The sequence below is a fragment of the Eurosta solidaginis genome, chromosome 3 (genome assembly GCF_040869045.1).
Source record: "Eurosta solidaginis isolate ZX-2024a chromosome 3, ASM4086904v1, whole genome shotgun sequence".
Lineage (NCBI taxonomy): Eukaryota > Metazoa > Arthropoda > Insecta > Diptera > Tephritidae > Eurosta > Eurosta solidaginis.
The window spans coordinates 137,175,030-137,191,240 of NC_090321.1; the positions used below are offsets into that span (position 1 = coordinate 137,175,030).

Consider the following 16,211-nt stretch of genomic DNA (forward strand, 5'->3'; position numbering starts at 1 on the left):
ATAAAGCGCTTGAAAGACTGCTGTTGTCGTTTCTGTGGCTGCTGTTGTGGTTGGCGTAGGTGTCGTTCGATGTCCTTGGTGAGTTCCTCTGGCAGTGGCTGAAGCGATGCTCCGCAGCGATTCTCCCACGTCTCCGGCATGTTGGTTTGGGCGCTGTTCAGCCATTGTTGTATTTCGCCTATCACATTGCTGCCGTCTTCGTCGTTATTGTTGCGGTCGCCGATATCCTCGTTGCTTGCAGTCAGACTTAGCACGTCGCTGCTGCTGTCCTTGAGGCTGCAGTTGACCTCGCTGGCCAGACGGCTTAAAATTTTGTTGTCGTCGTTGAGGCTGCCGTTGACCTCGCTGGCTATACGGCTTAATGATTCGTTGTCGTCGTTATTCGTTGTTGGCGCTTCGTATATCGCCTCCACGATCCTCATCTTGGTGGGGGGTTCCGTCCTCGCATTGGGGTTATATATCCGCATTCGTATAGCGACGTGCCGCCGATATTCGACGAATCCCCGGCCCTGTACCTCTTCGTCATCTTGGCGGATGGATATCTCGCCCTGCTGTTTTGGATGGTGGTTCTTCATCTTCTTCTTCGTCTTCCTCACTCTCCGGGGATATGGGAATAGGTGTGGGGTCCCGTACCACGGCCCATTCCTCTGCCTCTGACTCCGACTCTGTGAGGTAGCCGAATTCCTCGGTGGCGTCGCTATCTCGGTTGCTGCTCGTGGCCGGTTCCCGTACCTCTGCTGGCCTGGTTCTCCTCAGTTTCATTCGTAGGGATCCAAAGTTGGTCCCTTCGGCGGCCTACTGCTCTTCGTCAGATTGGTATGGTGTACTCATCTTGCTTTGCTTCAAAATACTTTAAGGTTTGGCCCTCCGTGGCCCGATTTATATATGGTTTTTCTTCTAGAGCGTTAGACGGTACTTTTCCTGGCAGCGGGTATCACGCGATCATTCTTACCAATTTAGTTTTTGTGCCTTTCATCAGGATGCTGCTATGTTGTTGCTTGTCGCTGCCCTTCCAGTCGGTCGTGTGTGTGATGCCAGTCTATACTTTAAATGAAAAACTGTTGGATTTTCCTTAGGGTGTTCCCACCGTATATGGTGGATTTAAAAAAAAGGTATATCATAAGTCTAGCTAAAGAGTATATTTAGGTGATTGTGCGATTGTGGTTAGACTTTACCGGGCTTTTAGTGGTTGATCCGACGTCCGGCTACTTCTTGAAATGAAATTTCTTCGTGTATGATTTGACATTGTTCCGGTTGAGCGTGTACGTTATTATCGGTTTGATTCGGGTTGAGGTAGAATCTTACAAAATAGTCCGTTATTCCGCAGTTGTCTCGGGGTGTGTGTTCGTTTAAAGCTGATAGAGCGAGATGCCTCCCTAGGTGGAACCTTGATCCATGTGTCGGTTCTCTGGCGATCTGTACTTGATTTTCTGGAAATATTATATATGTATATTTCTGGTGCATCATATAAAATGTATAAGTGATAAATTTAAATATCATTATAAATTCCAAGTTATTTCAAAATGTATGTTCTTTAAAAAATGTATAGATATGTTCATGTTGTGAGGGTATAAAGTCCTCGGCTTTGGGGTCCTCAGAAAGGCAAATAATGCCAACTGGCAACTACGAATTTCTCATGCACAAAAATAAAGGTCCTTTTGTCCCACCATCTGTGGACGTATGTAATATTTGTATAGTGTCAGAGAAAGCTTTAAGACAAGTTCTCAAGGCATGCCCAATTGGAAATACAAAATTAAATTTAATAAAAAAAATTTTTCAAAATACAAGTGATGCATTTCCAATAGTATCTTGGACTATCACATAGCCATCGAAAATTTATTTAGCAATGACATCTTTAATAATCACCGGACACAGCTGGGTAAGGAAGTAATAATTTTTTATTTTGATATTCGTTTGCTTTTTGAAACGAAAAAAAGCACGGACGAATAAGAGTATGTTAGAAAAAAATTTACAAAATTGATATTATTTCAACACCAATAGCAGCCAGTCCAGCACTCGTATTTTGTTTACTTCATCAAAAATTTACTTCATTAAAAAAACTCAAAATAAGTAAAATTTTGAAAACGTTTATATGTATATCGTTTGTTCAAGCTAATTCACTTTAAATTATTTTTAAAATCGTTTAAAGAAATGCTTGTTGGGATGTACATATATATAAGTATATTTTTATACATGTATATTTGAATTTTTTTCCTTTCAAAAATATGAATTTTTCGCCTGGTTTTTTTTTACTATTTATGTAAATAATGTACTTTGTATGACTGCATCCCATGTTTAAATAATAAATACATCAAGCCTTGTATTGTATTTGTTGGCCTTTTCATTGTTTAATCGACTGAACTGAGATTTTATAACAATTAGTATGCAGAAGTTGGGTACTCCTTTAATATTATTTTTACATACGCTACTACAATCCACTAACACTAACAAAGCCCGCGCAAGCGCAAAACATACATTTGCACAGTTTCAGCAAATAATGATTGACAGAAAATTTGCACATTAGGAAGATAGGAAGGTATTGATATAGCAGTATTATATCGTCCGATAAAATACGTGCAATTACTGTGAAAAAATAATTGTTTGTGCGATGGACCGAAAAATTGATTGTGTGCAAAACAGGCGCCCTTTATGGGATAAGCACATAAAAGCATAAACGCAAGCGTATTTTTGCGAAAAAGTAAAATGTTAGAAAAAAAGCTGCCGGCCGATAATCGGTTGCAATTTTAACACCAGCCCGGCCGAGTTCATCAGCTGATTGCAATTTTTCGGTTTATCGGTGGCTGTATAAGCGTACCCTAACACATTTTGTCATAATTAAACGAGCCAAGAGTCTCCTCATTTACCGGCCAAAATCGTTGCCTTGTAAAAGATGATAGTGGTTGATGTCCACAATGCCGGTTTTCGTTATGGATCATTTGCATTAATATCTTCATCTTTGGGATGTTGTATGGAAGTAACATTGGATGTTTGGCATTGAATGCAATTCCTGATGTTTGTAGACGACCTCCAACCCGTATGATGCCATTGTTGTCCAAAAAGGAAGACAGACTACGATAGGGACTATTTTTGCCAACTTCGTTGCATTTAGTGAGCTGCTTAAGTTCTTCCACAAAGTCTAACTGCTGAATTGTTTGAACGGTGACCATAAGTGCCGTGTTTAGTTCATCCACCGTCAAATGGATGTCCCACTGCTGTGATCGTTTTTTGGTCCTGCTGATGAACATGTAGCCTACAACTCTTTGTAGTGCCGTTTTTAGTTCATCCACCGTCAAATGGATGCCCCACTGCTGTGATCGTTTTTTGGTCCTGCTGATGAACATGTAGCCTACAACTCTTTGTAGTTGTTGTCTGAAGTCAATTTCTTGCGTTCCATGTTGATAGCTTCGCCTAGTGTTCTCATTTCCTTGCAATATTTTGTTGGACAATTGTCTTCATGCTCAAGCAGTACTTTTGGCCCATAAAATCATAGGCTGCAGTTTTTGGTTTTGGACTCCGGCGGCAATCCTCATGACATAACGTCAGCTGGGTCGTCTTTAGAATCCATATGCCGCCATTGTTCAGCGATGGTGTGCTCCTGAATTATGGTGATTCGGTTTGCAACGAATGTTTGGGAAGATGCTGACGACGAGTTAATCCATGTTAAGACTATCTGAGAATCTGTCCAATAGTGTGTAGGAACATCTAGCTTTAGGTCCGTCCTGATCCTTGTGCTTAAGTGAGCTCCTAGCACTGATGCACAGAGCTCCAGCCGCGGAAGAGTTTGGCCCTTCAAGGGCGCTACTCTTGATTTTGCACACAGAAACCTTACCATAACTTGTCTATTGTTCTGACCTTATGTATATTGTATCCCCATATGCCTTTTCAGGTGCGTCTGCGAATACATTTAATTTTAGTTTTGCTGGGATGTATCTTTCTAACACGTGCCTCGAAACTTGCATGTTGTTAAGTTTTTCTAAGTCACCTCGGAATGAAGTCCATTTGGCATTAAATTCTGCTGAAAAAGTTTCATCCCAGTTCATTTTCAATTGCCAGAGATCTTGGGTAAATATTTTTGCCATGACCACAATAGGTGCCAGTATACCCAACGGATCGAAGAGTCTAGCTATATCTTTATTAACCTACCGTTTGGTTATTACATTTCAACCTCCCAAACACACCGTTACGCAAAATCTATCAACTTAAGGCATCCATGTCAACCTTATTTACAACATGGACGTCCCAAATGTCGACCATTTTGAACATCCACATCGATGGCACTACACTACCGACTGTCCTACACCCCAAAATCTGGGGTGCGAAATTTGATCAGGATCTACATTTTGGTGAGCATGCAGCCGCAATTGTACCGAAAATCCAGAGCCGTAATAAAATCCTCAAATCCTTGCTGGCAGTACTTGGGGAAAAGACAAAGAAACGCTCATACAAAGCAATTGGCCAGCCGATTGCATGCTACGCGTCCCCTACATGGTCGCCAAGCCTAAAAATTACCCACTGGAATAAGATACAGGCCTGCCAAAATACTGCTCTCAGAACCGCCACGGGCTGTATTCTTAGGTCCCCAGAACACCATATCTATAATGAGGTGAGAATACTCCCCATAAGGGAGACAAATGAGATGCTAACCAAACAGTTCCTGTTGAATACCCAGAAACCTGGGCATCCAAACAGACATCTGATTGATGAGCCAATACCGCCTAGGGGCTTAAGGAGTCATCTCCGTAAGCATTTTGAGGAAATACGGCACCTGAGAACCCAGCCGTATAAAGCAAAAAAACACAAGCACAAGTCCTTGGTGAACTCCACAAACAAGCGTCGGACCTTTATGCCGGGAATTGCCCGGTGAATCCAGTACTTAAAGAAAAGTATCCAAAACTCGCGGAAGAGGAACGCATACTCCCCAGGGAAACGCGTGTCACTCTTGCTCAACTTCGTTCTGGATACTGTAACAGGTTAAACTCTTACCTATCCAGAATCAACCCCGACATACAAAATGTATGCCCCTATTGCAATGTGTCCCCACATGACACCAACCATCTCTTTAATTGTAATGTGGAACCAACGCCTCTAACACCCCTTTCCTTATGGTCCACCCCTGTTGAAACGGCAAGTTTCCTTGGACTCCCGTTAGAGGATATTGATGACAGTTTGTGATCGGTCGCGGCTGTTAGGTGGGGCGAAGCATTGCTACAACAACAACAACCAACCGCCCTTTGCGCCCTTCCTCCTGTACTAGCCTCTTGCACTCCATCGTTGGAACCTCCGCCACTAATTTTCAAGTACGACTTGCAGTACATAGCTACTTCATCTGCATTATACCTCTTTCCGCCAATTATATATTCATCCATGACTGAAATAAAAATACTTACAGCGTGCAATTTTTTATTTGGATTAGATGCATGAAGTACCATATATGGTACATACGCAAAAAAGCCAATAAACTATAACTACCGTTACATTTGAACACATTTCATTTTAATTCGCTAAAATAGACAATAATGTACTTACCTGGTATATTTATTTAACATATAAATATTTTATTGAGGTATAAAATTCCCACTTTGATTTTGTTGCAAAAGTCACGTCCTTTTGCTACGACTGCTCACCGACAACTAACTATAAATTTCTGAAGGCTGTAATAATATTTACAAAAAAGCTAGATTTTTTAATTCCAATATAGACTAAATAAAAAAAGAGTACGTATTAATTTGAAGGAGATATGATGAAGTAAAAGGGCGTACCTTATATGGTACGCTATGCATTTTAGGGATATATATGTATATACTATATATACCACCGTATATATACTATATATACCACCGATCTCTATGATTTTTTCACACAAAAATATATGGTAATTACGTAAGTAACTGGTGAAATTTGAAGCTTATAGCTGTTAAAATGGGGCAGATATTGCGAAAAGTTTCTTATCTGAACAATCGGTTGTATGAGATACATATATATTATATATACCACCGCTCTCTATGATTTTTTTAGAGAACAATATATGCTAAATACGTAGGCATTTGGTGAAATTTGAAGGTTCTAGCTGTTAAAATGAGCTGAAATTACGAAAATATATATATATACTCCGCTTTGTTTGATGAAGAATGCAGCCGAAATTAGAGATTACTTTTGTTCGTTGCATTGCATTCCTCCCAAACTGTGAGAATCAAAATATCCACGTCGGCGTCAACATTATATATGAAAAATACTATATATTACACAAACCACAACAACAAAAATACTATATCACCTCAAATGTTTAAAACACTAAAATCTCAAAACGTAATTTTCAAGTTCTTATTTTCAATGCAACTCCTCAATAACAAACAGCCTCACTTACCTGATGCAAATCTCAGGTCTAGAGGGGAATTTTTGGTACGTTAGACTACTTTAAGCTGACTTGCATTTGATAGTTAAAAAAACTTTAGTAGTAGATACTTAAAATTTAAATAGTTGAATATATTTCTGCGGAAATATTAATAATAGAAGATTTGTGGCCTCCAACAATGCGAAAACGTATGGAAAGGGAAATCTATTTAAATTAGAGTCAAAAAAGTCTGGACAAACTTGATAAATATAGAGTGCCACGCTTGTAACCTGTTTTCACTTCTATGGCTATTTTACACGATGCAATTATATGAACGACTTTTTTACTTTCAATCAAACACATAAGGGCAGATTTAATCTACTGCATTGGTCACTCCAGATCGACGATAACAGCGAGGTGTTTGGTTGTTTTCTTATAGCGCCGTCAAGGCGTAGGCACGCGACCAAAGCCTTTATGTAAATCCGGCTTTTGTTGCGATGCTTCGCCAGACAGATGGGTTCAATTTATGACCGCACCTCTATCTTGAAATTGTCAAAGGAGGATTTACAATCCTTTCTATTTGTGTAAATCCGCCTTAACTTATGGAGCTGTGACCGCCCCCCGCATATAATGGCTTTAACAGACACAATACATCACATATTTAAATGTAAGGAGCAATAACCTTACAAGGGATTTTAGGCCGAGCTTCTCTTCCAGTTTGCGTCGTGCTCCCTTTAATTGTTCCTATAAATTGGCGGGACAAGCGACCTCTGCTTAGAAAAAATACTTATCCACAATGTACTAAGCGCCCACTATGTAAGAAACGAGGTCTTTAACTTCGATGCGTGAACACAAAATAAAATAAAAATGTAATAGATTCAAAGTATGTTTGAGCTCTAGGCCGATATATACATATGTTTATTAAAATACAGCAAATGTGTTTAAACAATGTATATTTATTTGTCGAATGGTTTGTCTTGCCAATATTTCGACTTCAATCTGAAGTCATCTTCAGGACTGAAAACAAAACGAAAAACATTTATAGAGACATTGGTACATACATACATAATTATACAATTGTCGCAAGTGCCAACTTACACTTATGACTGCACCTGGTCGACTAACTTTATATTTTATATTTTAACAAACAAGGGTAAAAGAACATTAAAAAACATAAACAATAAAATACAGTAATCGTAAACAAATTTTTATACAAACAACAATACATTAATTCTCCAACCGTAAGCGACGCTCACATCAGCAGCAGGTGAACAATTGTGCAAACGAAGTCACACTCTTATTATAAGCCTTTTTTGTTGTTGTTCATAAGTTCTCTATAGGCGTAGGCGCAATGGTCTGTGTCTGATTTGAAATTTATGCGTTTGTCACTTGGTGTATTTATTATGTGTAACATTTCAAGTATATAGCGTTTATTGCTGTTTCTCTCATGCTGCATTATTGTTACATTTTCCAAGTCGGGAGAGTGTCCAGTGGTTCTACAGTGCTGAGTTAAAGCTGTCTTATTGTCATTAGGGTTGTCACGATTTTTGATATTTGATTTATGTCCGGAAATCCTCGTCTTCAATTTCGATTTAGTTGTCCCCACATATACTTTGTCGCATACGTGGGACCCGTCGCCATTACAATTAATTTTATATATAACGTCCGATTTATCAAATTTCTCTATTCTGCTTTTCGTATTGCTAAAAATCCTCCGTTGCAACGTATTGTTGTATGTGAAAGCTAATTTAAATTTCTCTCTGTCATATATGTTTGAATATTTTATTCTATTAGACAGACCAGATACAAATGTGGTCGATTTATACATTTTCTTTGTATCATTAGTTGGTTTATTTGTATTTAATTTTACGAAATAATCTCTTATATAGCTCTGTATTATATGTGTTGGAAACTCATTATTCTCTAATATGTTTTTTATTGCTTTTATATTCTCCTCGTGGTAGACTTCATCACTAATGGAGAGAACTCTTCTGACAAAATTCTTGGCTGTGTTGACTATCATTGCCTTGTCATGATTCGAGTTATAATTGATTAGCCTACCCGATGCAGTGGGCTTCTTGTACCAATCAAATGAAAGTAGGTTATTCCTTCTTATTATTAAGGTATCTAAAAATGACAGCTGTCCATCAGTTTCGACTTCAACAGTAAACTTGATGCTCCTATTGTATCCATTCAAAATATTAAGCATATCTTCCACGGCATCCGTTTTTACGATGGCGAACAAATCGTCCACATATTTCGTTAATAAACGTGGCTTGTGATGTGAATCTTCTTCGAATTTCTGTAACAAGTCTTCCATCACAATATCCGCTATTACAGGAGATGCTGGTGACCCCATAGGCATTCCTGACCGTTGCTCATAAGTTTTGATTTTATGCCGTGGAAGATATGCTTAATATTTTGAATGGATACAATAGGAGCATCAAGTTTACTGTTGAAGTCGAAACTGATGGACAGCTGTCATTTTTAGATACCTTAATAATAAGAAGGAATAACCTACTTTCATTTGATTGGTACAAGAAGCCCACTGCATCGGGTAGGCTAATCAATTATAACTCGAATCATGGCAAGGCAACGATAGTCAACACAGCCAAGAATTTTGTCAGAAGAGTTCTCTCCATTAGTGATGAAGTCTACCACGAGGAGAATATAAAAGCAATAAAAAACATATTAGAGAATAATGAGTTTCCAACACATATAATACAGAGCTATATAAGAGATTATTTCGTAAAATTAAATACAAATAAACCAACTAATGATACAAAGAAAATGTATTAATCGACCACATTTGTATCTGGTCTGTCTAATAGAATAAAATATTCAAACATATATGACAGAGAGAAATTTAAATTAGCTTTCACATACAACAATACGTTGCAACGGAGGATTTTTAGCAATACGAAAAGCAGAATAGAGAAATTTGATAAATCGGACGTTATATATAAAATTAATTGTAATGGCGACGGGTCCCACGTATGCGACAAAGTATATGTGGGGACAACTAAATCGAAATTTAAGACGAGGATTTCCGGACATAAATCAAATATCAAAAATCGTGACAACCCTAATGACAATAAGACAGCTTTAACTCAGCACTGTAGAACCACTGGACACTCTCCCGACTTGGAAAATGTAACAATAATGCAGCATGAGAGAAACAGCAATAAACGCTATATACTTGAAATGTTACACATAATAAATACACCAAGTGACAAACGCATAAATTTCAAATCAGACACAGACCATTGCGCCTACGCCTATAGAGAACTTATCAACAACAACAAAAAAGGCTTATAATAAGAGTGTGACTTCGTTTGCACAATTGTTCACCTGCTGCTGATGTGAGCGTCGCTTACGGTTGGAGAATTAATGTATTGTTGTTTGTATAAAAATTTGTTTACGATTACTGTATTTTATTGTTTATGTTTTTTAATGTTCTTTTACCCTTGTTTGTTAAAATATAAAATATAAAGTTAGTCGACCAGGTGCAGTCATAAGTGTAAGTTGGCACTTGCGACAATTGTATAATTATGTATGTATGTACCAATGTCTCTATAAATGTTTTTCGTTTTTTTTCAGTCCTGAAGATGACTTCAGATTGAAGTCGAAATATTGGCAAGACAAACCATTCGACAAATAAATATACATTGTTTAAACACATTTGCTGTATTTTAATAAACATATGTATATATTGGCCTAGAGCTCAAACATACTTTGAATATATTAACTAAAAGGCCGGAATACAAGAAATTAAAATGTAATAGAGGTAGGGAAATGATGTCTGTACTGCGCTAGTGCTTTTGCATTCTATTTCATTGTAAAATAATCAATAACAACGTACCAGAATCATGCGTCAAGAGAGTATCATTACAATGATTCTTATACAATCTTGACCTTTGTAGTTTAAAAAATAAAAAAATAAAATTATATATGTATACGCCATCAGTATTTTTGAGCAAAGATTGATTTTAAGGGGTGTCCTGTTATAATTTTTCTAAAGTTGAAAAATGAGGACCACCCTAATACCCACATTCTTTTTTAGGATGGTAGTATAGTGTAAGTAAAGTTTAGCGAATTAAAAAGTATGAATATTAAGTACTTCAGTCAGAAGCATGTTTAATAAGAGTTAGACATTTTTTGGTACACACCTGGAAAATCCTACCTGACACAGGTGTTTTTAGCCTTTTTCACTGAGTTTTTTTTGGAGCTTATACGTATATTATCACTATTTTTTATAACATATTAATATATACATTTTTTTTTTATTTAAATATATAGGCCGTCCAAAGGCGGAACCACCGAAGGCGAAGGAGGTGTAACGCAAGCAGCTGTAGAGCTTCGTTTCTCATATTCTTTACTCGAGAAACTAATTCAATACTTGGATCGAGCCACAATAAATATGAAGTTACTCAAACCATCGACAACATTTAGTAGGCGTTCATCGTTTAAAACTGCGTCACGTGATATTAAGTTCTTTTCTAAAGTTGTTCTACCGCTAATGGAAAAGTATTTTTCCACACATCGAAACTATTTTGTTGCAATGGCAACAGCAACGAATATTGTAGGTGCAGCCTCTTTGAAAGAAAAAGAAATGGTGGCATCTATATTTTGTAAACTAGCATCATTACTTCGCAATCGTCTCAGTGCTTTTGGCCCCGATGTACGGATCACTGTGAGATGCCTTCAAGTATTAGTAAAGGGCATAGATGCTAAAACGTTGGTGAAGAACTGCCCAGAGTTTATAAGAACTTCTATGTTGACATTCTTCAATCAAACTGCCGATGATTTGGGCAACACCATACTTAACTTACAAGAGGGAAAATATAGCCACCTGCGGGGTATACATCTAAAGACATCTACCTCCTTAAGCTATGTTAATCAGGTTGTGTTGCCAGCATTAACTGCCATGTTTGATCATTTAGCTGCTTGTGATTATGGCAGTGATCTTTTGTTGGACGAGATACAGGTGGCTTCATATAAAATTTTAGCCGCTTTATATCACCTTGGTACCGATGGAACTCTCACCCACGATCGTAAATATCTAAGGACCGAAATAGAGAGACATCGACCGGCTTTGGGATCGTGTCTTGGTGCCTTCAGTTCTTGCTTCCCCGTGGCTTTCCTAGAACCACACCTTAATAAACACAATCAATATTCACTTCTTAATAGGATTGCTGATCATTCGTTGGAAGCACAGGATATTATGGTACGAATGGAAAGTTGCATGCCAAACTTAGAAACGATTCTTGGAGAAGTTGATCTTTTTGTTGAGTCGGAGAAAACATATAATGATGCACCGCATATAATAGACGTTATATTGCCCTTGCTTTGCTCTTATTTGCCATTTTGGTGGGCTCAAGGACCGGATAATGTCAGCCCGACCAGTGGAAATCACGTAACTATGGTGACTGCAGATCATATGAACTTACTTTTACGAAATGTTTTGAAAATGATAAAAAAGAATATTGGTAACGACAACGCCCCCTGGATGACAAGAATAGCGGCATATACACAACAAATTATTATTAACACTTCAGAGGAGCTATTGAAGGATCCATTTTTGCCTCTCGCAGAGCGTGTAAAAAAACGTACAGAAAACATGTTCCATAAGGAGGAAAGTATGCGGGGTTTTATTAAATCAGCAACTGATGATACCTCCCAAGTGGAAACTCAGCTACAAGAGGACTGGCAACTTCTTGTTCGAGACATTTATTCATTTTATCCACTTCTAATAAAATATGTAGATTTACAGCGCAACCATTGGCTTAAAGATAACATACCTGAAGCGGAGGACCTTTACAATCATGTGGCTGAAATATTTAACATTTGGTCTAAGAGTCAGTACTTCTTAAAAGAAGAACAAAATTTTATTTCGACCAATGAAATCGACAATATGGCATTAATTATGCCAACGGCTACAAGGCGATCTGCTATTACTGAGGGTGCGCCCGTAACAGGTGGTAAAGTTAAGAAAAAGAAGAAAAACCGAGATAAAAAGCGAAATAAAGATAAAGAAGTTCAGGCGAGTCTCATGGTCGCATGTTTAAAACGTTTACTTCCCGTGGGATTAAATTTGTTTGCAGGTAGAGAACAAGAGCTTGTGCAGCATTGCAAGGATCGGTACTTGAAAAAAATGCAAGAGTATGATGTAATCGAGTTTGCTCGTAATCAATTGACTCTACCAGATAAATTGGATCCTTCAGATGAAATGTCATGGCAACACTACCTATATTCAAAATTGGGAAAACGGGAGGAGTTGGCATATGAACAAGCGCTTGAAAAGGCTTCCAATCAGAACGACAAAAATAAAGATAAAACACAAGAAACTGTCGATCGTATTGTAGCTATGGCTAAAGTATTATTCGGATTGCACATGGTAAGAAAACAATATACCCAAGTTCATAAAGCATTATTATCTTTCAACACCCTAAATGTTCATTGAAAATGCCCTACACCAAAAATAGTAAATGGAGTTAATTTGATATAGCGTTTCGAAAATAGAGTTATTTCGAGCCGGAGCCGTGCGCATCTTGCGCAACAAATATAAAAGTCTCTCATCAAACATTAACCGAAATCAGTTGTTCTATCAATCAATTAAAACTTACAGTTTGCGCTGCCATCTGGCGAATGGTAGCAATGAAAGAATGAAGTGGGAAATTCACAAGAGTGCCATAGTACAAATAGATTTCTTTGTGCGCTCACAATCGTTTATTTTTAACAAATTATTTTAACAAAATTAGGTAAAGAAAAGCACTACGGCCAAAATTGCCTAAAGCACGCTAATCTCCATCTTTACAACCAAAACTTTATTTATAGATTTGGATTACAAATAAGGGCGAAAAGGGACCTGCACATAAAAACAGCAATCAGAAATAATACCCGTATATATGATGTGCATTAAGCCGTTCATTGTATAACTTTTTTTTTTGTAAATATTCAATTTGCCGGACGAAATATTTGTTTAAAGAAATATGATCTGAAATTGTTTAGTTAAGTTTATTCAGTCTATGATCACAAAATCTTACAGGCTAGATACAAAAATAAATAAAAATGTTCAAAACAAAAATAATATTTAAATAAGAAATATAACAGTAAACACAAATATAAGATATAATGTCAAATTAATAATATACTAATAGCTGACTTGAAGGTGTCTCTAGACACAGCGAAATCAATATTTACAACCGTTGAAAGTTTATTAGATTCGGCGAGGGCTCTACCAGACAAACAAACCAGTAGGAATGAGCGAAGAGTTCTTTGGGGCACATTAAACGGTATGTTGCCAAGAAGAGCTAAGCCTGCAATGAGGTCATAGACAAACATGACCAGCTGAAACATTCTCCTTGCTTCACGAGATTGCAAATTGGTAAGTTTGCAACGAGAGGAATAAACTTTTTTTTGCACATTTTCTACTCTGCCCGAATGACTGCTATAGAAAGGGGTCCAAGTAATGGAAGCATATTCTAATTTAGAGCGCATCAAAGAGATGTATAAGGCTTTCCTGTAGGTCTTTGGAAGGACATAGCAGATATGGTTATTGAAGGTGAAGTTGGTGTCAAAGACAACGCCTAGGTGAACATACTCGATAACTCACGCCAACTGTCCGAAATGCCAAGAATACCGCGCTGTGGTACTCCAGGTGATGCGATGAAAAGGTGAGACTTATAGCCTGATTGTGTTTCTTGAATCGAACGATCGTTTCGTCTGTCAGACGATTCGTTCGTTTATTTGCATTGCAGGTGGTCATACACTGTTGAACTTGGAGAACATGAGACCGCGAGCGCGCATCTATTGATATCACTGCTCAACGTCCTCGCAACAATGACAGAGCTGGCAAAACTTGATGTTTTGTTGATATGATCTGTCATCACATCCACACAGTTATCGTTGTTTTTGTTAGAATTGTCTTTTGATTTAACATTAGTGCTAATATCATTTTTCATATCTGCAATTTTTTCAATCAAAAGCTTGAATTTAACATCAATAGCAAGCAAAACAGATTCTAGGCCAACTTTATGTGAAGCCAAAACGGTGGCATAGGCTTTACAAAGTTTATCACAACAATATAAGCATTCAGTGTACAAGTAACTGAGATGCCGATTCTTGATAAGCATTTCTGCATCGTATGCGGAAATGTTGGCTATTTTACGTTCAAAAAATATCATGATCCAAAAGTATTTCCTCATCGTTTCAAAGAGGACAAATTTAATAAGAGCCACCAATCTAATACGAGTGGCAAGTAACTCGTTGGAAATCAAAAAATGTATGCAGAATGTTTTCTAAGATGGACATTTTTGAATTGTTTCGCATTTATCTATGCGGTGTAGGCACCTTGTACAACTGTGATTTTTGGAAAGAGAACTAATTAATTAATTAAATACTTTCTTACATAATTGGCGCTTAACCGTTTAAACGGTTATGGCCATCCCACAAGGTGCGCCAGCCGCTGCTTCTCTCTGCCAACCGGCGCCAATTGATCACACCAATGGAGTTTAAATCGTATCGATCGTCACAAGTTCTTATGGATGCGTGAACACAGCTACATAGAAACAAAATTGATGGCCAACAACAAACAAAAAAATGGCGACGGGACTAATAAAAGAAATATTTTGTAATCCTGATAGAAGATAAATTCATTCGTCTTTTTGATTTTTTTTTTGTTAATATTTCTTTTAATTCTTTTATATATTTATGTTTTTTATTTTTTGTTTTGCTTCTTAGATACAAAATTATATATTTTGTAATTTTGATAGAAGAAAAATTCATTCGTCTTTTTATAATTTTTTTTTTTTAATCTTTTATATTTTCTTATTTTTATTTTGGTATATATTTTTTGTTTTGTTTTCAATTATTTTTGTTATTTAAAAGTATTTAGGAAAGAACGATATATAGGGATGAAGAAGAAGAATAAGACACAATTTAAATCGCTTCCAAAGGCAGTAGGTTCTTTGTACCGGAGCGACTCGGGATTTTTCCCGACCAAGGGCTGACATTTCAGTGCAACCCCATTTAATTTGTTGCGTCCCTCCCACAAATTGTCATCCTCACAGCAGATCCTTGCAGCGGGACTGCGCCATATTATCCTGCTCCGGGAAGGTATCGAACTCAATCCGTGACCTGCTGGTCCAGAGAAATGGTTTTGAACCTTTTTAGGACGTTCCCATTCTTGTTAGTGTGTCTCATGTAAGAAATGGTTGCACCGGACGGGATGTTCTGGGCTAGATCCCAAAACCCGATGCCCTCGTAACTTGTACAAATCTTGCGTGGCTCCTTGCTATTTACGCCCAAGAGCGTCCCGTAGTCTACGCCTTAGCGCCCCCCCTCCCCCCAGAAAGCAACAGCAAGTACCCGATCCAATGGAAAACAGAAAAGATCGCGAGAGCGGAAATGGAGGCGGTCTCACGTTTATCACCCACCACTGACTGCAATATAATTTATTTGACCCCAACAGCGGCCGCAGGGATAGTGTCCTGGAACATCCGGTCACCTGTTGCTCCAGTGGATACTGCCCTGACATCAGCGCAGTACTCACTGGTGATAATCGCATTGTCTTAGGCGATTTCAATGCCCACCACGATCTATGTCATTCTAACCTGCAGGCGGACAGCAGGAGCGAGATTGTGATATGTGCTTAACGTGAGTACCTGTTAACGAAAAACCTCACCCCGCGGTGTCAGACACGGATCTAATTGAATGATCAAAGGCCCAACTATCGGCTCCATGTTGCTCTCTGAATAAGTTTCGACATGGGGGTTAAGGGACTAGCGCCAATGCGCAAGGGAGAGAAGCATTCTTCAAAATGACTTCTTAAGCGCCAATGCGCAAGGGAACGATTTCGAAAATAAGAACACACTGCACT

At 38.0% G+C, this 16,211-nt stretch overlaps 1 protein-coding gene across 23 annotated transcripts in view; it reads left to right on the forward strand.

Annotated features, from left to right (window-relative positions):
• RyR (Ryanodine receptor) overlaps positions 1-16,211 on the forward strand; it is a 1,962,175-nt gene that overhangs the window by 1,794,434 nt on the left and 151,530 nt on the right. For 22 of the 23 annotated variants that reach the window (XM_067773071.1, XM_067773075.1, XM_067773079.1 and 19 more), the window contains one exon: positions 10,631-12,728. The exons of the other annotated variant lie outside the window; for it this stretch is intronic. In XM_067773071.1, coding sequence (XP_067629172.1) covers positions 10,631-12,728 — 2,098 coding nt within the window. The remainder of the gene's footprint in view (positions 1-10,630; positions 12,729-16,211) is intronic. 23 annotated transcript variants of the gene reach the window in all.